Source organism: Artemia franciscana, chromosome 15 (assembly GCF_032884065.1).
Source record: "Artemia franciscana chromosome 15, ASM3288406v1, whole genome shotgun sequence".
NCBI lineage: Eukaryota > Metazoa > Arthropoda > Branchiopoda > Anostraca > Artemiidae > Artemia > Artemia franciscana.
Window position 1 is genome coordinate 3,446,656 of NC_088877.1, and position 25,889 is coordinate 3,472,544.

Below are 25,889 nucleotides of genomic sequence, written 5' to 3' on the forward strand. Positions count from 1 at the left end.
CCGATTCCTTAAAAATTAATATAATGTTCATATTTGGCTCTTAGGTTAGTAAGTGTGCAGGCCACTGCCCTAACCACCATTGAGATATTTACAACACGCCATTTTGAGAACGTGGATGCACAAAGTGTCTCAATTTAGTTCAATAATCCCCAAGAGTTTCAAACTGAAAACCTCAAACCGTACATGAGTAGATTCCTTTCGATAGTTTTTACCATCCCTGAGCTTGCATTAATGTAAAATTAATGATAATGAATGCTTTCTTTAGTCAATACTCGCTTATCTTAATCCAGCGAATGATGGAAATGTTGATAGACTATCAAAACGTAAACACTATGGAAATGAGTTAAATTTTAAAGGGATTACCAAACACACCATTTTTACAGCTCAGATGCACATAATATCTTTAGTTTAGTTTAACAACGTACTCAACGCTTTTTGAAAGTTTCAACAGATACCCTTTACCGTTTCTGAGATGTTGCAGATAAGTTCCTTTGAAAGTCTGGATGTACGTAGTGTCTTTTGACCTACTTAATGTCCCAATTTACGTTTCCTGACAGTTTCAGCTTCATTCTTTTAGATGTTCCTGAAACATTACAGATACGCCCTTTTCACAACCGAGATTTGTAAAGTGACTTTTCATTAAATTCAACATCCCCCTTGAAATTCTCTGAAAGTTTCAATTTAACACCCTTAAATGTTCACAAAATGTTGCAGATGTGCCGTTTCGACAAGGTGGATGCATATTGTGTCGTTTTATTTAGTTCAGCAGCACTCCTCAACATTCTGTGGAAGTTTTAACTTCACACCCTTAAATCACTTATGATCTTTTGCAGAAATGGCCTACCGATTTGACAACCCGCATCCGAATTGTGTTGCTTGACTTAATTCAACATCCCAATATCTCATAAAAGTTTGTTAATGGAAATTTTCTAAGAATGTTAATTCGTAAAAAGCTTCAGTTGATTACCCTTAGCAGAGTCTAAGGTATTGCGAATATGCTCTTTTGACAATCTGGATGCGCTTAAATTTTTTTAATTTATTTTAATAGTAGCAGTAATAGTTGCATTAATATTAGTAGTAATAGCAGTAGCAGTAATAGTAGCAGTTACAGTCACAATCAGAGTAGTAGTTGTAGCAGCCGCAAGTAGTTCAAGTTGCAGTTACACGTAGCCGAATTCGTAGACACAAGTAGTTACAGCTACAAGCTGTTACAGTCACAAATAATTGTGACTCAAAAAGTGTCTCAAATTACAAGTAGGGGTATTCACTATCGCAAGTAATCGTCGTCACAAGAGAGCAGAAGAGCTTGACCTCTTTATTGTATGCATAGACACCTCTGAGTACGCTTGACCAGAAGAGTTTGACCTCTTTATTGTATGTATAGACACTTCCAAGTACGTTTGACCAGAAAAGTTTGACCTCTTTATTATAAGTATAGACACCTCCGAGGACGTTTGACCAGAAGAGTTTGATCTCTTTATTATGTGTATAGACACCTCCGAGAACGTTTGAAGATTCGATCTTTACTTCTTCTTTCAGAACTCCGTGTGAATCTAGGAATTGAACAAGGGGCCATCACCTCTCCCACTGTTTATAATAACGGGACCCAAAGAGCCTAAGAGATTTATTGTCTTGCTGCATATTGAACGGAGTTAGTGTGTCTGTTTTATTTTATGCGGATGATGTTCTTGACTTAAGTAGGGCTGTGTTTAGTTCGAAAAAAAAATTTTAGGGAGAGTGCTAAATATTAAAATAAGATTGGTGTTTCTTTAAATGCGCCTAATTCTCAAATGCTATTATTTAATTTTAACTGTTCTGAAACCCCTGATAGAGTAATTCTGGGTGATTCTGATGTTTTACCGCTGCAGGAAATTGTGTACTTTGGATTAGCTATTGGTATATCCCTAAAATCAACTCGGAAATTACTTATTGCCCGAACCAAACGTAAGATCCGTAATGCGTATGCTGGTGCGGTTGGATCACATCTGAATCTGGGTAAAGGCCACCTTTCGAAATATGTAAAGTATATAATATCTACACACTTATATATAGGAGGTTCAGACCTTTACAGTAGGGTTCTCTGATATGCTGAATCAGACGGCGTGATTTTCATTAAGATTGCTTGACTTTTTGGTGGTGTTTCTCCCCTTTCTTTAAATTGGGCAAATTTTCTCAGGCTAGTAGTTTTAGATGAGTAACACTAAACCTAATAGACTTTACATAATTGCATTCAGCACAAAAACTCAATTCTTTTGATGCACCTATCGTTATCAAAGTTCAATTTTTTCGAGTTTTGTTATTATTGAGCCAAGTCACTCCTTACTTACAGTTCGTCACCACAAGCTGTTTGAAATCACCTATGACAATAATTCATAGTTGTGTTTCTTTTTTACATTAAAAAACAGAAATTGATTCCAAATGTAATTTAATTGTATTTCAAGTATAGGATAAAATACGAGACGGGGATTAATTAAATTATTATTTCCGGTCATTAAGCAAACGATTAGGAAACATATTTTGTGATACTCACAACCAATCCAACGATATCTTCCATTAAGTAGATATGAACCTGTAGATGACATTTCTGCTACAGATGTGCTTATATTGAAAATTGTAAAATGTCAATCCCAGACCTACTACAGTTCACGAGGTTTAACAAGACTCTTCTCGGATGTGTAACTGCAATATGTAAAGACATCACATAAGAATAGTAGGAAAAGATCAGATAGGACATGATCAGATCAGACACCGATCAGTGGTCAGATAGGTATGCTACATGAGATGAATAAGAGTTAACGAATGAAGATTACAAAGGTTGAAAACTAGAAACTACTATACGTAAAGATAGACTCTACATCGGATACTCCTTCTTTTTTTCAACCTTCTAATGACCCAACAAGATTATCTTCTAACCAAAGCTAACGACCAAATTTTCTTCAGTATTCAGTATTCTGATGCTTTTGTGTTTGAGTTGACCCATTTCAAATACTTTCTAAGCAAATCAAAAAGGGACTGGGTTGCTTCCTAATTTTCTTTCTTGTCCACTCTTTATTTGAAGAGCAGAACACAATGTAATATCGGATGGTCGATTATACTTTTTGGCTTGATTCCTTTAAAAAGACTGAAAATCTTTTAACGACACCACTTGAAAATAGTAAGGAAAAGAGAGGCCAGGCTACTTCAAAAAGTTTTCAAACTTTTTGCGTCCCGTCAGCTGTTCCAATAATAATGACATTTTCCCAGAGCAAGACTCTCGTACTATCACGCATACTCCTAGACATACTCCCAGAAGAAAACTGTTTCAATGGTTGCAACATCCTTTTCGACTTTAAAGAGAATTACAAACTCTTTCTGTAAAGAGCCAGGCCTACAAGGGCCATGGGGAGCAGCATGTCCCAAGCCAAGAACAAAGAAGGACGGTTGAGCAAAGGGCTCATCACCTATCTCCATAAAAACAACGAATAGCCTCGGACCGGATCGTACTTCACAGATGGAGACCACTGACCCTCCCCCCAGGACACGTTTTCATTTAAAGACTTTCAATTCTGTGCATAGAAAATCGTTATGGAGAATGTTACGGCACTGCGGGCTTCCGGACAAGGTTATTAGTGTAATTGCTGCTCTATATAATGACCAGTGAATACTGTACGAACCGACGATGGAGAACAGACTGATTCGATCCGGATTCACTCCTATGTATGACAAGCCTGTATCCTCTAAGTCATACTCTTCACGATCCTTATTGACCGCATTCTCCAGACATACCACTTTGTTGGAGAGATACAGATGAATGAGAGCCGCACTATCTTCGAGGGTGATTCTGCTGACGACACTGTGGGCCCTTCTCATCTAAGGGGAGGCTTACAGCAGAAGAGCTGTCCAGCACAGCCAGATGAGTTGGATCAGCAATCAGTACCAAAAAAAAATTATGCATAACAATGTTAATTCAATACTGGGCCGGCACTGATGGTTTATTCTGATGAGCTAGAGGAGGCAGCAGAACTTAAGTATTTTGGAAGCCTCGTAAACGGAAACCTCGTAAACGTAAATGGAAGCCAGGAGCGTGAGGTCATTACACATTTTGATTGTGCAGACAATACTTTTACCAAACTAGGTAAAGTCTGGGAAAACCCTGCATACTCTTCAAAGCTCAAACTCCAACTCATAAATAGTAATGTCCTCTCCTTACTAATGTATGGGTGCAAGACATGGGTATTGACAAAGCAGCTTGAAAAACGAATACAAAGTCACGAAAATATTTGCCTACGACGCATTCTGGGTATCCACTGGTCTGAGCTCTAGTTTTCTATAATCCTACAAACATAGGGAAATATAATTAGTTGGTTTATTTGTACTACTTTTATTAATATATGTTAGATAGACTTTGAATCAATAATTTTTATTCGTTTTAAGTTTCAATTTCGCTCTTTACTTCCCAAAAAACTTTTTTTTTTTCAATTAAGCTGCTACAGGTCTTAGAGTCTATTCATGGCTAAGTAGTGAGGTAAATAAGAAAACAATATTTATTAGTAAAAGGGGCGTTTTTAGTTGAGACAGAGGGGCACTTACTCCGGGCGTGGAAATTTTAGGGCGCAAATTTAAAATAAATAATACAATGGTTATAATTCAATTTGTAATTTTTGAAATTATATTTTTATCAAAATAATGTAGAGTGCAAAGTTGGTAGTAGGTATAAGCAAGCTGAATCCCAAATTTTCAGTTTTCTCAATATCTTCATCGCCATTCTTAACGAGATAAATTAATACGGGATTATTAATAATTTTGAAGAGGCTAAAGTAAAAAAAAATCCGGATTTAAATAAATGGAAAATGTTGCTAATAAATGAAAATTTTTTAATAAAAGCAAAATTTATTAAAATTTAGCCTGAAAATTTTTGGGAGATAGGGGGTGGGCTGATAAAGATTTTTCCTGGGGTGCAAGAGTGGTCCGAACCACCACTGATTGACAGGTTACGTTTTCGTTCAGTATTCGGGTTACGTTTTCGTTCAGTTTGTAAGTTCTATTTTTTTGTTTTTTTTTTGCAGTAACTTACTTGTGATAATTGAACGCAAGATGAAAATTTTGCTATTATTCGATAGTTGAGATTCGGTTGTGTCCATACGCAGTATTACATTTTTTGATATTTGCTTTGTATATTTTTTAGATTGAATTTTTCGTTAAAAATCCGTTAGGAATCGTTGAAAATAAGAAACTTTTCATGATTTTTAGCAAGCTTAGAATATTCTCCAAGAAAAACTCGAAGTAAGGTCATAATTCTAATTCAATATAATCATAGTCATATCATATCTCATTCTATTTGTTCCAATATCGCAATTAAGTATCTTCGTAATTTTGTTTAAGATATGTCTTAAGCTAATAAATCCCATAAAAGAACCTTTCCCTTTCGACGAGCTTTGCATATGCACCACAGCCTATATAGACACCAGTTGCGCAGAATCGTATCTTGCCTATAGAAAGATTTCAACACGCATCTTTAGGCGTTAACCTCTGGCGCTCCCACAGCTAATCCGGGAGCTCCCGCAGCTACAACAGCCAAAAGCATTGAAAGATCTTGGCTCTATCGCCGATGTCGCGACGATAGCTATGTGCTTTTGAAAAATGTTCGCGCAACTGGTGTCTATATGGGCTGTGATCTACACTATCTTGGGAAGGGCAATATACATCAAATTTAACCTTCCGGAGTTTTTTCCTTTTTAAGGAGTAAGGGGGTGGTGTGGGAGAGGACACCTGGATTTCGAATTTTTGTTTCAAACCTGCTTAAAAGCTATGGTACTTTGAGCCTTGTGAAACTAGAGTCTATTCATGGTAAAGTATTAATGTAAATTCAGAGACATCACATTTACCAAGGTTAATAGGCTAAGGCATCCATAACTTCTCAAGAATAGTTTGGAAGACTAGTAAACGCATTTTATCCGATCCAGCAAAACACCTTTGCGCTTAAACCTCTATGGGCCCCTAAATATACTGATGGTGAAGTAACAAGCCAAAGCAATAGACACTATGTGGTCCCGCGTGATCATAACAATACATCTTAGATATCTCGGGAAAAGTTTTGCGGGTCAAGTTGAAACTTTCAGATAGTGTTGAAGCGGGAGGGGCAAGTAGACCTCAAATCCTGACTGGAGGAACAAGGCAGAGGGGAAGGATCTAAAGCTTTGGTCTCAGTCTGTTCATTATCCCTAGTTGAATATATTCTCTGTGAAGTCGCAATAGTAGATTAATGGTAAATAAAGTTATGAGTATATTCAAAGGTATCCTCAGGATGGAGGGTCTGGTAGCTTCAGCCGCTTAGAAAAACAACAATTACGCAGGTTGTCAATTCATTAGAATTATGATACCCCTCTTTATCAACCCAAATTTATACTAAAACAAGTTTTTTCAACTGAAAGCAAGGAGCAACATTAAAACTTAAAACGAACAAAAATTATTATGTATATGAGGATGTCACCCCTCGTCATCACCTCGCTTTTTACGCTAAAGCTGGAATTTAGTCCCAATTCTTCAAGAATTAAATAAAAAAACAAGTTTTTTTTAACTGAAAGCAGGGAGCGATATCAAACAGTTCGTGGTAACGAACTGTAGTAAGGAGCGACCCGGCTCAATAGTAACCAAAACTATAAAAAAATGAATTTTGATATCAATAGCTACATCAAAAGAATCGCATTTTAATGCTGATTTTAAATATATAAGTTTCATCAAGTTTATTCTTACCCATCAAAAGTTACGAGCCTGAGAAAATTTGCCTTATTTAGGAGAATAGGGGGGAAAACCCCCCTAAAAATCGTAGGATCTTAACGAAAATGGCACCATCAGATTCAGCGTATCAGAGAACCCTACTGTAGAAGTTTCAAGCTCCTATCTACAAAAATGTGGAATTTTGTATTTTTTACCAGAAGACAAATCACGGGTGCGTGTTTATTTGTTTGTTTTTTTTTTTGTTTTTTTTTTCTTTTCCCCAGGGGTCATCGTATCGACCAAGTGGTTCTAGAATTTCGCAAGAGGGCTCATTCTAACGGAAATGAAAAGTTCTAGTGCCCTTTTTAAGTGACCAAAAAAATTGGAGGGCATCTAGGCCCCCTCCAACGCTCATTTTTTTCCCAAAGTCAACGGATCAAAATTTTGAGATAGCCATTTTGTTCAACATAGTCGAAAACCATAATAACTATGTCTTTGGGGATGACTTACTCCCCCACAATCCCTGGGGGAGGGGCTGCAAGCTACAAACTTTGACCAGTGTTTACATATAGTAATGTTTGTTGGGAAGTGTTCAGACGTTTTCAGGGGGATTTTATTTTGTTTGGGGTGGGGCTGAGGAGAGGAGGCTATGTTGGAGGATCTTTCCTTGGAGGAATCTGTCATGGGGGAAGAAAAATTCAATGAAAAGGGCGCAGGATTCTCTAGCATTACTATAAGAAAACAATGAAAAATAAACATGAAAATGTTTTTTCATATGAAAGGAAGAAGTAGCATTGAAACTGAAAACGAACAGAGATTATTACGCATATGAGGGGTTGTAAAAATACTTTAGCATAAAGAGCGAGGTATTTAGGAGGAGATAAATACCTTGCTCTTTATGCTAAAGTATTTTTAGTAATTTCAACTAGTTATTCTACGGCCTTTCTGATTCAGGGGTGATTCTTAAAGAATTGGGACAAAACTTACGATTTAGTGTAAAGACCGAGGTATTAACGAGGGTACAAACCCCCTCGTATACATAATAAAAATATAAGGCTATGAAAGTTTGTTACGTAAGTTAATTCTTAAGTTACGTATACTTTTTACTAATAAAAACGTTCGTTAAAAATTAAAAGTTCTAGTTGCCTTTTTAAGTAACCGAAAATTGGAGGGCAACTAGGCCTCCTTCTCCACCCCTTATTTCTCAAAATCGTCTGATCAAAACTAAGAGAAAGCCATTTAGCCAAAAAAAAGAATTAATATACAAATTTCCTTTTAATAATTTATGTGTGGAGAGCCAAAATCAAACATGTATTAATTCAAAAACCTTCAGAAATTAAATATAAAAAAACTAATTTTTTTAGCTGAAAGTAAGGAGCGACATTGAAACTTAAAACGAACAGAAATCACTCCGTATATGAAATGGGTTGTCCCCTCCGCAATCCCTCGCTCTTTACGCTAAAGTTTGACTCTTTGCAACAATTCTACTTTTTAAAACAATTAAAAGCTTTAGCGTAAAGAGCGAGGGATTGCGGAGGGGACAACCCATTTCATATACGGAGTAATTTCTGTTCGTTTTAAGTTTTAATGTCGCTCCTTACTTTCAGCTAAAAAAATTAGTTTTTTTTTATTTAATTAAAACTTAAAACGAACAGAAATTACTTCGTATATGAATGGGACTGTTCCCTCCTCAACGCCCCGCACTTTACGCTAAAGTTTGACTCTTTCTCTCAACTTTACTTTTTAAAACATTAATAAACTTATATCACTTAAAAGTGATTACTTATATTAAAATCTATTCGCTTGTGTTCATTGATAGTATTCATTATATTCATCAGAATCTATTCGCTATTGTGTTTTATTAAATCTTATTGTATTCAATTCTCTATGATAGTATTCATTAGAATCTGTTCGCTGTGTGTTCATTGATCTATTCATTGAAAACTTATATATTTAAAATCAGCATTCAAATGCGATTCTTTTGATGTAACTATTGGTATCAAAATTCCGTTTTTTAGAGTTTTGGTTACTACTCAGCCGGGTCGCTCCTTACTACAGTTCGTTACCACGAACTGTTTGATACTAGTTTCTGCTCGTTTTAAGTCTGTGTTCCTATTGGACATTTTTGCTATTGGACATTTGCTTGTCTTAGGTTTTAATATGGCTATTTTTCTATCTCTCTATTTAAAGACCTAATTTTGAATTAATTTTGTCTAAAAAACATACTGAAAATGAATCAAAACAATCAATAAGGAGTAGTTTTCAACAAACTAAGGAAAGTAAAAAAAATAACGTGATTTTGAATCAAATATGAACAGATTAAGGTGAAAAATTGGTTTTAAAAACTAGGTTTCTTTATTATTTTTGAAGGGAAGTGAGTTCCTTTTAATATCATTTTTCAGCCTTATCGGACCCTACCCCTTGTAATGCCAAGTCCTAAGCCAAAAAGGGACGTACCTTTGCCGGCACAGTCTTATCTACGTTTTCAGCCAAGTTTGACGTTCCAAGGGACCCCTTCATCAAGTCCTCTTCCTCCACATCCTGTTGTCAATTCAGTTAATCAGTCATTGATGCAGCAAAAGGTACTATTTGTCCCTTTATTTTACTTTCTTTTATTTGACCATTTTATCCTTCAAATTTTGTATGATTAAGAGGGGTTGCATGAAAAGTGAAAATTGTGGAAGTTTAAAAAACCGAAACATTGACCTTAACTTACTGATAACCTTAGAATTACAGTTACAAATGTTCAGAGGTTTAAAGTTTTGAGCTATGGGATTTACGGTTAATTACTTAATATTAGATGCTTGGTTCTTTTTTAACTAAATATGCATAACAAAATATTAAAACACAGAAAATCAGTTCCCAACCTACCAATAGACCAGAGGATCCCTGAATTCAAAAATGACCCTACAATTAAAGTTAAAAATATCCAGACGCTTTTGTCTGTAGTTTATAGTTAGTTATCAAATTATGCATCAAACTGTACAAAAGCAAAAAAAAAAGTCAATTTCTGAATAAGTCAGTTGAATGATATGATGCAATAATGAGTGGTATCGATACGATATTGATATGATATTGATGATTTGCTAATACGATATTGAATATAAAGATACTGTAAAATATCATAACAATATGGAATATTTGCCGGCTTAGATTTATTTCACCAATCAATTTTAGGTGTTCAATTATCTATTAGAATATGGCATTTATCTTACGGTTCAGTTCAGTGCAGCCTTGGTCAAAATTGGTCAAATTGAATTCAGAAAAGTATACAAACAGTAAATTATATAAAAAATAGTAATTGTTGGAATGGTCTTAAAAATTACGGGATATCTGGGGGGGAGGGGCAACGTTGAAGGTACCGTAAATTTAGTATTATTGCAAATGCAAAGAAAACCTGGATTCCCTTCTCTCCCGTTTACGAGCATATGAGAGAATTGACTTTAAATTCCAACTCTAGAAATCAGTATTATGTGTTCAGGAATCGTCGATGCTTGTTTTCGTGCTGGAGTGTGTTAATTTGTGTGTTTGACATTGGATTTCTTTTAATTAGTTTCCAAAAAAAGCTTGAAAAATCCCCAAATGTAATGGAGGCTGTTTTCTTCACTGACGCCTATCATAGAATTAACCATTAATTCAGGATCAAAAACTAAATATTTCCGGGCTGAGGGATTTTAAGAGTTTATTTAAGTATTATATATACATGTTCGTCGTTGCGTAAATAAATCCCATAGGATTGTGTATTATTCTAGTGTTTGTGAATTGATCTTTAATTCTTGAGTGGATTCCTTTAAATTTAAAATTTTGAGAAAATAGTTAATGACGCTTAAATTTAGCTTAATTATTTCAAATCCAAAATGTTGTGCTATTGGTTTGTAAAAACTACTTACGAGAGGGCAGAGATATATACAAAGAGAGAGGGAGTATAAAGGAGAGATTGGAAGACAAAGAAGAAGGGAGTAAGTGAGAGAGAGGAAAATATTTTGAAAATACAGTACAGAAAATTATTCATCATCATTAAATATTATCCTTTTTCCTTAATACCAACTGAATTTAGTGGAAATTAAATAGTTCGATTTTCTGTTTTTTAGTATCCCAATTTTTCATAGTTTTCCCTACATCACTTTTTTAAACGTGGCAATTTCTACCAGAAACCAAAGTTTATGATATCACAGTATCTACTATGTCATTATGTTTTTCTTTCTGGCCAAACAGATCACGAGGTGCCAAATATTAAACACTCCTTTCATCAAGGACCTGTTTATAAAGAAAAGTAATGAGAGAAATCCCGAGAAAGAAACTAAAATAAATAAACGAAGTTAAAAGACGACAATCTTTAATATGTCAAGCTTGTCTTCAAAACTAAAGGAGAAGTGTTTTCCAGCTACTGTTCCGCGTAGGAAGCATTTTATTGGCATAAGGGTACTAGAGATTTGGCTTTGAATCTGAGTTTATTTCTAGAGGTTTGTTTGTTTAAATAGCATAAAAAATGGAAACTGTATCCTTTGGCTTCCTCATATCCTGCTACAGAACCCCGAAGTGGAAGAAAAATTTGTAGATTTTTCTTATATTTCTTCGTATTTGCTTCCAGATAATTTTTTCCCTATCTCTGTTTTGGTTTCAGATAATTTGCTTTATCTTTTTCTATAACTTAATGTTTATGAAACTGTTCAATTTCATTAGACCTTAAAGTTACATTTTTTCCCTGCAATTTTTGTCTTTTTTTTTCTTGTTTCCCTTGTGGCTCGCAAGATTTTTTTCATTTTTTTATTATTTGTTTTTTTGTTTTGATTCCTCACAATTTTTCTGTTTCCATTTTGTTGTTTCTAACTAGAAAAAAATAACAAAATTTTAGCTAAAATAACACTTTTTGTTTTAGCCATTCCCTGGATATAATCCACTTGGTTTTGTGCGAATGTTTAAATTTCCCTGAAGAATTCGAAAACACACTTTAAATTTTAGCTTTTCTCTATTGTGCAACTAGATTTTGAAGTTGGACAAGAAATTGAAGATTTTAGTCCAATAATCCTATTTTTTAACATTTATTTGTCTAAGGCATTAATAACATTCGTCATTTTTTGTTCATTTAAATACTTTATTCTTTAGTTTCAGTTTTTGTTTTGATCCGCAAGTTTTTGTTTATTTTCATGTCTTTTTCTTTTTTTCGATTTACAGTTATTTTTGTCTCTATATTCTTGTTTTTAATTAGGAAAACAACGATATTATGACCTATAAATTATAAATTTTATTTGAGACAGTTGTATCGACATAATCCTTTTGGTTGAATCTGCTATTTAAATACCATGAAAAATGAAAAGCACAGTTTTATTCTTGGTTTCCTTATACTCCGCTTCTGCTTCGAAGTGGAACAAGAATTTGAAGATCCTCTTCTCATTTTATTCCGTCCTTTTGGCTTGCGAATCGTTTCTTTTTCTATTTCTATTTCTTTGCTTCATTTCTATTAAACTATAAAACTTTTGCCTAAAATGAACTGTTTTTTAGACTATCTATGGAATAAAATCCTCTTGGTTTTCTTTATCTGTTTGTTTGGTGTTTTTTCTTATGTGTTTATTTAGATTTGTTTCCTAACATCAGTACCTCTTCTGAAACGAAAATTATCCTATGAGCGAAATTACCCTGTTCCGCTTGTTTCACTATAATTAACTCCTGAAAAAATTAAGCTGATCCAGGTTGATTAACTGGTTAATGAAGCGTTCAACGTTAAAGACATTCAACGTCTCAAAAAGGAGCGTTCAGCGTTTTCGATCTATTTTTTCTGGGAATTTGTTTTCAAACATTAGGTCAGTTTCGTTTATAGGTAAAGGTATTCGATTCAATTCGAGGTCTGAAGCCATTAATATATCTCAGAAAGGACTGGCTATCTAAAATGTTTCTTGTATGTTTTGTTCGTTTTAAGTTTTTATCACACCATGTCGGCTATGAGCATTCAAAAGCTAGTGTGTGACAACTTGTGTTAAATTGTGATTTCACATATTTCTACCCCCGCCCTAGTTTAAGCTAGTTTACCACGTTCTAAAGTTGATAAGTGACAAATCTTATGATATTGTCATTAGTACCCTGCGTCACTCTGAACGAATCCAATTGGAATAAGCTATTTTTTAGAATTTTTAGAATTTTCAAAATACTTAGGTTTTTGTTTTTTAGATACAATTTTACTACTTTTATTTTTACTTGAAAATTGATATTCTTATATTTTTACATTTTTTGTCTTTCCGGACGTAAACGTAGGCCTATTTTCAAGGAGTTCTCTTGCGAAAACAACTACTTGCTAATAGCAGTAAAGAAAACGAAATTTCATTTTTCTTTTTTTTTTCTCTTTTCTGTAAGAATCACATCGTGGAGCATACTTTCTTTTGAAACGCTTGAGCCGAAATACTATGACATTTATCCATCATATGAGTAATGTAGTAACTGTCCTGTGGTTTTTGATCTGTGTAGTTTTATTCACAACCCTGCCCTGCACGGTATTCACCCAACTAATTTTTTCTTTGTGGAAATTTGATTTTAGGACATCAAAGTTTTCGACCCGCAGGAAGGATGGAAAACAGATGAGGAGGTAAATGATTTGTTAGATTTAGAAGTACATAAGGAGCATGTCTTATAGTGTTCAATAAAAGCATGTCTCAAATAGATGAATTCCATTAATCCGCAATAAGATCTCTCTAGTGGACTTTGCAGCAATTATGTCTACTCTTTTTATTTTTTAGTAGAGAAGGCCCTTCAGAAAAACGGGGGTAGGAAAAGGTGATAGTTTCTCATTTTTTTTTTTATGAAAACTTATTTGGAAGACAGATATGAGCGGTGGTGATCAGTTCACACTTGCAATCAGTGGTATGGTTAGAATGTCATTTTGGTTTGGTCGTTTCTGGAGGCTAGGGGGCCCCAGATTTCTCTAACTCAGAAAAAATATAACCTTAGTACCACAGAAAATCGAATATTTGGATAACTCTTGCTGTTAATTTTGATATTTCTGTTGCAAAATAGCTGTTTAAAAAAAAACCAAATTGCTACTTTAAACTTGTTTTTCGGTCATTGTTGCGACATTAATTATCTCCTTTTTTATCGAAAGTTTAGTGTAAAATTGTCAAGAACGACCCACGCCCTAGGAAAATAGATGAGCGTTTTACTTCGGTGCTAGTACAGTCGACTCCCGCTAACTCGAAATTAACGAAACCACAATTTTTCTTCGAGTTATGTATAGTTTCACTTATGCATGGTTCGAGTTATAAAGGCCATTCAGCACAAAATTTGACTTATAGAAGTAACGAGTTATAGAAGTATGTCAAAGGAAAATTCAAGTTACAAAGGCACAAAATCGCTAAATATATTTCCTACAGCCACTACAAAGTTAAGGATAACTTTATTAGTTTATTATAGACTTGACACATGAAAACTTTTTTTCAAATGTCGAGACTTGACTTTCTAATATCAATAATAACTTTAGTTTTTTAGGGAATAGAAACCTGAACATTAACAGAATCTGATACAAAAATATGTCGAAAAAAATTAATGCATATAAAAGTTTACACGTTGAAACCTCCATTCCGCGGTTTTGACCAACAGATGTCTCTTGGAAAACTTGGAGACACAGAGGTAAATTTTGACTTGTGGAGGTAAAGTGACAGTTAAATAACGACTTATCTACTGAATTTCGAGTTATAGAGGTAGTTTTAGGGTCTCTTCGACTTACAGAGAATAAATATAGCCACAAAATTATTTCGAGTTAAGTATGTTTTTTTTTTACCCAGACATTTTTATGGCACTTGGTATTAACCAAGTGACATATAGCGATCGCAAATTCTGTCGGTCGGTCTGTCTGTCTGCCCCGGTTTTGCTAGTTTAGGCACTTCCAGATAAGCTAGGACGATGAAATTTGGCAGGCGTATCAGGGACCAGACCAGATTAAATCGTTTTTCCGATTCGACCATCGGGGGGGGGAGTGGAAGGACGGTTAATTCGGAAAAATTAGAAAAAATTAGGTATTTTCGACTTACGAAGGAGTGATCGGATCTTAATGAAATTTCATATTTAGAAGGACCTCGTAACTCAGATCTCTTAATTTAAATCCCGACCGGATCCAGTGTCATTGGGGGGAGTTGGGGCGGGGGGAACTGGAAATCTTAGAAAAGGGTTAGAGTGGAGAGATCAGGGTGAAACTTGGTGGGAAGAGTAAGCACAAGTCCAAGATACGTGACTGAAATAACCAGATCATATGCGCTCTCTTTGGGGGAGTGGGGGGGGGAGTAATTCGGAAAAATTAGAAAAAATGAGGTATTTGTAACTTACGAAGGAGTGATCGGATCTTAATGGAGTAATTTACGAACGGCTTATCAGATCTTAATTAAATTCGATCCGGTGACATTGGGGGGAGTTGAAGGGGGAAACCAGAAATCTTGGAAAACGTGGAAATTGAGGTATATTTATCTTACGAATGGGTGGTCGGATCTTAATGAAACTTGATATATAGAAAGATTTTATGTCTCATATGCTCCATTTTCAATTCGAATCGGATTCGGGGACATAAAGGATTGGAGGGGGGAAACAGATATCATGGAAACCGGAAATCTTGAAAAATGCATAGAGTGGAGAGATCGGGATGAAACTTGATGGCAAGAATAAAAACAAGTTCTAGATACGTGATTGAAATAATTGGAACGGATCTGCTCTCTTTGGGGGAGTTGGGGGGCGTTAATTCGGAAAAATTAGAAAAATTGAGGTATTTTTTAGCTTAAGAACGGGTGACCGGATCTTAATGAAATTTGATATTTAAAAGGAGCGCATATCTTAGAGCTCTTGTTTTAAATCCTGAACAGATCTGATGACACTGGGGGAGTTGGAGGGGGAAAACCGGAAATCTTGGAAAACACTTAGAATGGAGAGACCGGGATGAAACTTGGTGGGTAGAATAAGCAAATGTCGTAGATACGTGATTGACGTAACCGGACTGGATCCGCTCTCTTTGGGGGAGTTAGGGGGAGGTTCAGTGCTTTGGCAAGTTTGGTGCTTCTGGACGTGCTAGGACGATGAAAATTGATAGACGTGTCAGGGACCTGCACAAATTGATTTTAAAAAGTCGTTTTCTCCGATTCGACCATTTTGGGCTGAAGGGACAGGAAAAATTAGAAAAAATGAGGTATTTTTAACTTACGAGTGGGTGATCGGATTTTAATGAATTTTGATATTTAGAAGGATCTCGTGTCTCAGAGCTCTTATTTTAAATCCCGACCGGCATTAAGCCTCTGATTTTCATTTTAAATCAATCCATTGATTATTAGAATGTTGCTAGAGCTCATATTCAGCTCTTATCCAAAGGCTCTTCCGGCCTCGTCACAAGTGCCATTTGAGCTATTAGCTCTTGTTTTCCATGAGAATTGAAAATAATTCAAAATATCGAGAAATTCGAGCTATCAAGGTTCGAGTTATCGAGAGTTAACTGCAGTGCTATTCTCCTTATTGATGTTATTACTCAAAGATAATAGTCCTTATTACTGTTACTCAGCAATTAAAACTATCTAATTGATTAATTAAGACGACACTTTATCTGTAGTTACTAACAGGATTGTTCTTTCAGTTCCTTGCCTGGAGTCAGGGTCACTCTGGGGTGACAACTTCGATAAGATTAGAATATACTTTAGAGTTCGAACTCATATTTAGTGAATCAACGCTCATATAACAAATATATTCTTTAAAATAGCAAAAACAAACAAATTTTTCTGTAAATTATAGGAAATACAACAAAAATATGGAAACCTAGGATTTTGAGAGGATAAAACTTAGATAAATACGTTCTAAGAGCATACTATACATGGCTTTTGTCACAAACGAGAAAATAAAAATGCGTTTCTTCTGTTTTTTTAATTTTTAATTAAGACATTAGATTTTTTATGTTTTTTTTTTAGCATTGAAGATGGCTTGGCGGAGATCCTTGCCGAAATATATACTTTTGTCATCATTACCGTTATTATCGTATTATCATTATATTCCGTTATTCTTCGTTATCGTTACTTTTGCTGCGTTATTTTCCACCGGCTGAAAATCACCCTCGTTTTCTTGGTTATTTTCTTATTATATTCTGTTTCTATATTTTCTGGTTTTTTTTTCCAAACAACAACTTTTGTGCCAAACAGCTTACAACAACAGCTTCTGTGCCAAACAGCTTACAAATGCAGCTTTTGTGCCAAACAGCTTACAACTGCAGCTTCTGTACCAAACAGCTTACAACAACAGCTTCTGTGCCAAACAGCTTACAACAACAGCTTCTGTGCCAAACAGCTTACAACTGCAGCTTCTGTACCAAACAGCCTACAACAACAGTTTCTGTGCCAAACAACTTACAATAACAGCTTACAACTGCAACTTCTGTACCAAATAGCTTACAACAACAGATTTTGTGCCAAACAGCTTACAACTGCAGATTCTGTACCAAACAGCTTACAACACCAGCTTCTGTGCCAAACAGCTTACAACAACAGCTTACAACTACAGCTTCTGTACCAAACAGCTTACAACAGCAGATTCTGTGCCAACAGCTTACAACAATAGCTTTTGTGCCAAACAGCTTACAACTGCAGCTTCTGTACCAAACAGCTTAACAACAACAGCTTCTGTGCCAAACAGCTTACAACTGCAGCTTCTGTACCAAACAGCTTACAACAACAGCTTCTGTGACAAACACCTTACAACTGCAGCTTCTGTACCAAACAACTTACAACAACAGCTTCTCTTCCAAACACCTTACAACTGCAGCTTCTGTACCAAACAGCTTACAACAACAGATTCTGTGACAAACAGCTTACAACTGCAGCTTCTGTACCAAACAGCTTACAACAACAGCTTCTGTGACAAACAGCTTACAACTGCAGCTTCTGTACCAAACAACTTACAACAACAGCTTCTGTGCCAAACACCTTACAACTGCAGCTTCTGTACCAAACAGCTTACAACAACAGCTTCTGTGACAAACAGCTTACAACTGCAGCTTCTGTACCAAACAACTTACAACAACAGCTTCTGTGACAAACAGCTTACAACTGCAGCTTCTGTACCAAACAGCTTACAACAACAGCTTCTGTGACAAACAGCTTACAACTGCAGCTTCTGTACCAAACAACTTACAACAACAGCTTCTGTGCCAAACACCTTACAACTGCAGCTTCTGTACCAAACAGCTTACAACAACAGCTTCTGTGACAAACAGCTTACAACTGCAGCTTCTGTACCAAACAACTTACAACAACAGCTTCTGTGCCAAACACCTTACAACTGCAGCTTCTGTACCAAACAGCTTAAAACAACAGCTTCTGTGCCAAAACCTCCTGTCAAGTCTGAATTAAGATCTTACGTTATATTTTCGCTAAATATTAAAAAAAGAATCTAGATTTTTAATTCAAATTTATTTGAATCTTACAAAGGACATGCATACAAAATCACAAAATAAGTTACTTTCTGAACCCCGCTATCTATGGTCAAAATATTGTCTTTCCTTTATTCTGCTGTTGAGTACACCACTGTGAAGAAGCCTTTACTAATGCTATGCTCTTTCTTTACTAGCATTCTCACTTTCTTTATTTCTTTCTCTCTTTCTTTCTTATAGCTTGAGCCAGTTTCTGCAGTTATTGACCATCCATCGGCACTGAAAACTGGGGATACCCCTCCACAACCTCAGGTACAAGCCTCTAATTTAGTTCAACATGTAGGTCCAGCATTGATGGTGAGTTAATTGCAGAAATGCAAGTTGAGTGTCGTGGACTGCAAGCCAAGACCCTGTTTAAAGCATCTCTTGTTGACAATATTTCGCAATAACGGCCGTTTGCTTACCAAATAAGTTGAAAAAAGACACGGGGATAAAAAAAAATAATAATAAAGAATACTAGTACCTGGTTGCAATTATTTTAAACAGAAAGGGTTTTTCAAATTTTTTACTTGTGAATATACATGGGTTAATTCTGTGTGTTAATACATGTGTTAATTCTGATCTTTGAATAAGGGGATCTTTTAGATAGATTTAAGTGTGCAGCTTTTTTTTATTTAAACGACATCCGTCAACATATTTATTTATTTAATGGCAACTACCAGATATAGTTGGGCAAAGAGAGATATGCATTGTGGGGCCACAGGAAGGAGGATTTCAACTTTCACACTTCTTATTCTGTAGAAGTAATTCTTTTGGGTAAAAGTGTCGTTTTAAGAAATTGCAATAGCCTTTTGCTTAATAGTTAACTTCTTACAATTACATTGAGAATTCGCACCATCTATAATAGGAGGAAAAGACACGCACAAAAAATAATGCTTAATAGGTAAAGAAAGGATTAAAAGCTCCATTTCATAGTGGGAAATGATCCCTCGTAATTATTTTAATTTAAATTTCTTCACTACGATAATTTGGTTAAAAAATATTTTCAAGTGGGCGAGAAATTCGATTCTTGCCCCTCTCCTTAAATTCTTCGGTATTCCGAACTCTGTCGAAGATATGTATCTTTTGTGTTAAGATTTCAGCCTTCAACTATGCGCTAGTGTTACTTTTAAATTATTCCCGTTTATAAAATTCCGTTCATTTTTTGAGTTACTTTTACAATCACCCATATTGAATACTAATCAAAGCGAGCATAATTTTCAGTGGAAGCTTGCTGTGAAAATACTATATTACAGGCGGATTTTTGTTTATTCGTCTTAAAACAAGTTTTGGGTTGTTTATTCCGAAATTTGTCAAAATTCTCTTAAGTTATTTAAAAAAAAGGGATTTCAATAAGTAAAATTCCAACATACAGCAGGACTGGTCTCAATTACTTGTTTTCCATGAAAAATCCAATTTTTTTCAAATCTACTGAATTTGATAAAATTTAGTACCAAAAAATTTTGTTTAGATAGAATATTTTGTATGAGTAATCTTTATAAACTTTCGCAAATTTAACTGCGAGAGAAACTACTTCTATTGGCATACCTGTGGACTGGGAATTGTTGTGATGGATCTTCTCCTGAAAAAAATGTTGGATAAAAAACAAAAGTATTTCTACCTGAGAAAATCCCCCCTCCTTCGACGAATTGTCAGTTTAAGAAGTCACAGTCGATTAAGCGTAATAGAACTGGAAAATATGGATTTGACTTAACTTATCTGGCTTGTGAACGGCTGGTAATATTTGTAAAATCATTAATAATAATTTGTAAATTTCAATTACAAATAGTCTTCGTAAGAGCTTTAAAAATGTCTTTTTTATTTTTTATTTCTTGTGTGAGGCCAATTTTCAAGTTCAAGTTTCAAGTTCAATATGAGTTTTAACTTCAAAAACAAAGATATAAAAATATAACACCATAACACCACAATAACACCATTCCGTGTGCATTGATACACGCTTGTGCCCTTAAATCACAAAAATAAGAAAGAAGAAAAGATGTGTCTCTAGAATGCTCTTAAAAATACGTATAGTTGATAATTTTTCAGATTTAGTCGTATCCATTTTCACAATTAAAATTTAAATTTACAGTGGATTTTAGCCATTTAACAGATTTTCTTTCCTTTTATTTATAAAATGCAGCAACAGGAAAAATCAGTTTTACTAATTCAATGCATTTCAATTGTTATGAATATAACACAATTTAATTTTCAATTTAATTTAATTTAATTTTAATGCATTGAATTAAATAAATTTCAATTTTTAAAAATCACCACCACCACCTTATTTTTTATTGAAAACTTCACAGACAAAGTAAAGGTATCTGAAACTGGCATAATTAATAGTCCATGGAAGAGCATTATGAAGTAGCCTAGTGATTTTTCTTCTATAGATTTCACTAATAAAAACCAGTTTGACCCAAAACCTGCATAAGAGGAAACTAAAGCATGTCGAAGTGCCCCCCCTTCCTGAACATTTTGAAAATAATCGGCAGAATGTGCAAAAATGATGTTTGGAACAAAACCGCGCTTTGTTTAATGAACTAAACTATTTCGTTTTCTTTTGCATGATCCTATTAGTGATATAATTTTTTTTTTTAATACCGTAAGAGAAGCCAAATAAAAGACAATAAAAACTAAACAAATACCTAATACGGTATTTGAATCCAAAATAATTACTTACGAATTTTCGTATTTACGAATAATTATTATTTATTAATTATTAAATATTAATTAAATATTAATTAATAATATTAATTAAATATTAATTATTTACTATTTACGAATTCATTGTAGATGGAGCCTATTTATGCCACAAGCTGTGGCAGTTTGTAATATGCTCAACTTAGCAAACTTAGGTTGGTAGAGACTAAGAATTGCAGGAAATAGGAAATGTACAGATATGCACGGAATGTAGGAAATGCGAAATGAGTAGGAATTGCTAGGAATGACAGGAATATGCGAGGTTTATACCTGAGCCTGTCCTGTCATTTCATAGCCTAACCTACACTCCTTCCTTCAAAAATATTGCTTAAAACCCTCGACCCTGAATCCAAAGCATAGGTCTGTGTAGTTTATTTCCTGATTAAAATGAGTAAATTATTTTTACTTACTAAGCAGTAAAGTTATTACGATTAATTAAATATTGAATTAATGTAATTTGTTAAAAATATTTGTTTTACAATCTTTATTCTAACTAAAAATGAAAAAAATATAGCCCTTTTTAATATAACTAAACTAAATTGTACTTATACTACCCCGTCTACTTCTAGCATTTCTTATGGAGGTGTCTGAAAATTAATCAAGGTGTCTAAAAAAGCTTAAAAACTTTAACAAAGAGGGAAGACAATCTCCCTCCAAACAGAAGATGCATTGTGACCTTGTTGAAATTATTAAACTCAATTTAATTTTGTATATCTAATTTTTAGGTTGTCCATAAGCAGTTTAATTCACCAATGAATCTCTACTCTGCAGAAAACGTTGCTAAAACTATCGAACAACAAACAGGAGTTTTAAAGACGTAAGTTTATTATAGTTTGACGTTATATCTATGCTTGACCCTTTCTGTTTTTTATTAACGTACCAAAAAATACAACGATTATGCCCTAAGTTCCCCCTTTCCCTAAACATATATCACTCTCCTGCTCATAACACCCATTTTAGGTCAAACACCCTTAAATTCTGATACCCTAATTTTGGATGTTCCATGAATGTCGAGAATGATGAAAATAAGCCGAAATTCCACATAACTATTTTCAGAAAAATACTACTTTTCTACTTATCAGAATCATCCCCTAATACCCTAAAAAAAAAAAAACAACCACCAAACAAATGGAAAGTGACGGCACTCTCAAAATTCTCACTATCTGAGATTCAGATGAGTAAGTGACTAATATTTGGTAATGAATAATCCTAGGCATGACATTAAATAAAAAAAAAAACAAGTTTTTTTTAACTGAAAGTAAGGAGCGGCCTTAAAAATTAAAACGAACAGAAATTACTCCGTATATTAAGAGGCTGTTCCCTCCTCAACGCCTCGCTCTTTACGCTAAAGTTTGACTCTTTCTCTCGACTCTACTTTTTGAAACAGTAAAAAACTTTAGCGTAAAGAGTGGGCGTTGAGGAGGGAATCGAACAGTTCGTTACCACGAATTGTTTGATAGTTGACCTTGTTAACTTTATAGAACTAGCAATATATGAACTAGAGGCCTATTCAGAGGCAATGCTATAGCGTTGCCTATAGTAAAGGCCATAATGGTTGAATTTCTTATTATAAGTTTCCCCCAGAGGCACTTCATATGGAAGGAATGGTCGCAAAACCTACGGAGGGGGCTCTTTCGATTAAAAATCGAAAGTTCTAGTGCTCTTTTGAGATTCAAAAGTGGTCGGAGAGCAACTAGCCCCCTGCGCCCTCTTTTTCCCAATGCATCCGATCAAAATTTTGAGATAGCCATTTTGTTATAAATAGTCAAAATCTCCCATAGCCTCCAGGGCAAGAGCTGCAAGTTATGGAACTTTCCCATTGTTAACATCTACAACTTTTGTGGAAGAGGTCGTCGCATAAACTTTGGAGGAGGCTCATTTGATTTGAAATCGAATGTTCTAGTTTCCTTATTAAGATCCAAAAATGACGAGAGGGTAACCGTTCCCCCTCCATAAGTTCTTTTCACCCCTAATGCTTCCGATCAAATTTTGAGATAACTATTTTGTTCAAAATAGTCTAAAGGTCAAATAACTATGGTTCCGGGTCTGATAAAGCCCCCTTACCCTCCAATAGCCCCCGTGGCGAGGGTTACTAATGCAAGTTACGTATTGTTCACATATAAAGTTTTTGTGGAAGAGGTGTCGTATAAACTTTGGAGGGAGCTCATTCAATTGGAAATGCAAAGTTCTAGTTCCTTTTAAGATTCTAAAGGTGTAGCCATTCTGTTCAAAATAGTCAAAGGCCAAATGACTATACTTCTGGGGTTGAACCTTCCCCTTAGCCACTGGGGCAAGGGTTTTAAGTTAGGCAATTTGCTTATTATTAAAATACAAGGTTTTTTATGGAACGAGTTGTTGAATAAGCTTTGATTGGAAATCAGAAGCTATAGTGCCCTTGTTAAAAGTTAAAAGTGATCAAAGGGTATACAGCCCCCTCCCGCACCCTTCTCTCCAAGTTTATAACGTCGAAATTTTATGATAGCTTTTGATAGCCTCCTTCTTTTTCTTTTTAGGTGCCCCCTCCGCTCAACACTGATCAAAGTTTTGGAATAGTCATTTTTTTAAACTAGTCAAATAGTCTAATAGCCATACTTCCAGGAATGCCATGCCCCCATTACACCGGGGAAATGGTTCAAAAATGCAATTTCCCTTGTTTACATGCAGTATTTATAATTAGGAAAGTGGAAAATATTTGATGTTATGTGTATGCGAAAAGGCTAAGGGCATTAAGGTGAAACCTTGGAGAATCTAGAGGGGTACATTATACTCAATCAAAAGGCACTATGCCCATCCAGTTTATCAAGACGGAGGATCCGCAATAGCTAAGAACTGCTGAGAGTGTTCAGTTGAAACTTTCAGGACATGTTGAGGGATGTTGAAAAGTGTTTGGAGGGCCACCAGCCCGTTCCCTCGCCTTTTTAATTGCGATTTCTCCTAAAATATTTGACCAAAATATTTAAATAGACATATTGTTCAAAATAGTCAAAAGCTAAAATAACTCGCCTTTTTAATTGCGATTTCTCCTAAAATATTTGACCAAAATATTTAAATAGACATATTGTTCAAAATAGTCAAAAGCTAAAATAACATTTAGCTTTATAGCATCAATGTCTAAGGAGCGGCTGAGGAAATTAAGTTGAAAATTTCAGGGGGTGTTGAAGAGGTGTCGGAAGGTAACCAGCCATCCTTGCTCTTCTTAGATGCTACCTCTCCTAATCGCTACTTGAAATCTTTAAAAAGTTATTTTGATCAAAAACCATTTAAAAGATCTTGTAGCTATGCCTATGAGGATGCAATGTCCCCCACAGTCCCAAGGGCAAGGATCGTAAATTATGCAATTTGTCCCCTTTTTACATACAGGATTTATCATTAGGAAAAAGGAATTTTTTTTGTTTCTTGGTGTGTTCAAAAAGGCCTAGAGTATTATAGTGATACTTCGGGGAATGTTGAGAAGTATTTTAAAATAAATCTAATGATACTATATTTATCCTGTTTATCAAAAAGGTGTCTCTACAATATCACAAGAACAGCTGAGGGTATTAAGTTTAAACTTTCAGAGAAGGTTGATAAAGATCTTAAAATGTAGTGAGAGGTCAACCAGTCCCTATATCCCATTCTCTTTTTAGCTGTCCTCTCTCCAAAGATATCTGGTCAAAATTTTGGAATAGTCATCTAGCTCAAAATAGTCGATAAGTTCAAATAACTATGCCCCCAGGGATGCCTGAGGGGAGTCACCACCTCCTCAATACCTTGCTCTTTATGCTAAGTTTTTTCTTTTGTTCCAATTGTTTAAGAATGACTCATGAAACGCAAATGTCGTTAAATTGGAATAAGAATCCTTTTTAAGTCTCTATATATTTTTGATCACCTAAAAAGAGTTTTGGAGCTTTTAATTTTTGTTGGATTAAGCCCTAACCAATCTTCTAGAACTCTTATTTGAGGGGAAAAAATTAAAAGTTTCAGAAAAAACAAAATTTCGCATTAGGGTTCTCTGATATGCTGAATCTGATGGCTTGATTTTCATTAGATGGCTTGAACTGTTGAGGACTTTTCTCCTCTGTTTCAAAAACCAGACAAATTTTCTAAGGCTTGTAGCTTTTGATGAGTGCCATTAAACTCTATGAATTATGTATATTTGCAATAAATTGGAGGTTTTTAAGCAGTGTACAAAGCCAATTCTTTTGATGTATTCGTTGTTATCAAAGTTTCGTTTTCTGAGAGGTTCCAGTACTATTGGGCCGAGTAACTTCTTACTTACAGTTCGTTATCACGAACTGATTATATGATGAGCAAATAAAACGGTGTTTATTAAATTACAAAAATAAATCTCATCAATGACACTTTATACTGACAACTGTGTGACAACTGTATATATACAACTGTACATATGTGACAACTGTGTCTATGAAAACCACGAATATATAGTTTCATAGTTTCACGAATGCACGTGTCTGGTGGTCCTTAGTGCGACTTTTTTCCCTTTTATTTCGTTTTTAAGAGCTGTTGGTGTACCATCTTTTATTTCTGATGAAGTTTCTTAAGTTTTAATTAATAACCTGATAGATAAACTTCAGTGAAAACTTTTGTGGTATATCAGATAGGTATATAAAAGTTATGTAAGTAGAATCCCTTCAACAAATACTGCAACAAACATAGGGCTTACACTTTTATTCCGTAGTGGCTTAAGATCATGAAGGAGGTTTAAAGGCAATTCCACTATTGTTGTTATCTACATAACTAAAGTCATAGATGGTGTAATTGTTAACTATAGTTAATGATGGCGACATGTTTTCTTTTCCAACGACACTTTTTTTTAGCTTCTAAGCAGTTTTTCCATTGATTTTATGGAATTTACGTCTGATGTGGGAATTGAAAACGAGACCCATGATTTTCCTATGTTAAAAGAACGACATGCTACTCGCCTGAGCCAATAAGTCATTGAGGATACTATGTTCTTAGATATACATTCTAGGCAATCAATGTATTCTTTCTGGGTGCTAGCCGACTAGTGTTAAGGACCCATATATTGTGGAATCGATATCTCAATTGGAGTTGGATATATGGTAAATAGTATCTGTGA

General features: G+C 34.8%; 1 protein-coding gene across 8 annotated transcripts in view; it reads left to right on the top strand.

Annotated features, from left to right (window-relative positions):
* Positions 1–25,889, top strand: part of LOC136036712 (inaD-like protein) — an 80,032-nt gene that overhangs the window by 39,712 nt on the left and 14,431 nt on the right. For 3 of the 8 annotated variants that reach the window (XM_065719041.1, XM_065719040.1, XM_065719044.1), the window contains exons 4-7: positions 9,099–9,278; positions 13,226–13,273; positions 18,311–18,427; positions 21,535–21,626. In XM_065719041.1, coding sequence (XP_065575113.1) covers positions 9,099–9,278; positions 13,226–13,273; positions 18,311–18,427; positions 21,535–21,626 — 437 coding nt within the window. The remainder of the gene's footprint in view (positions 1–9,098; positions 9,279–13,225; positions 13,274–18,310; positions 18,428–21,534; positions 21,627–25,889) is intronic. The other 5 variants (XM_065719043.1, XM_065719047.1, XM_065719045.1 and 2 more) reach the window with 5 other exon arrangements.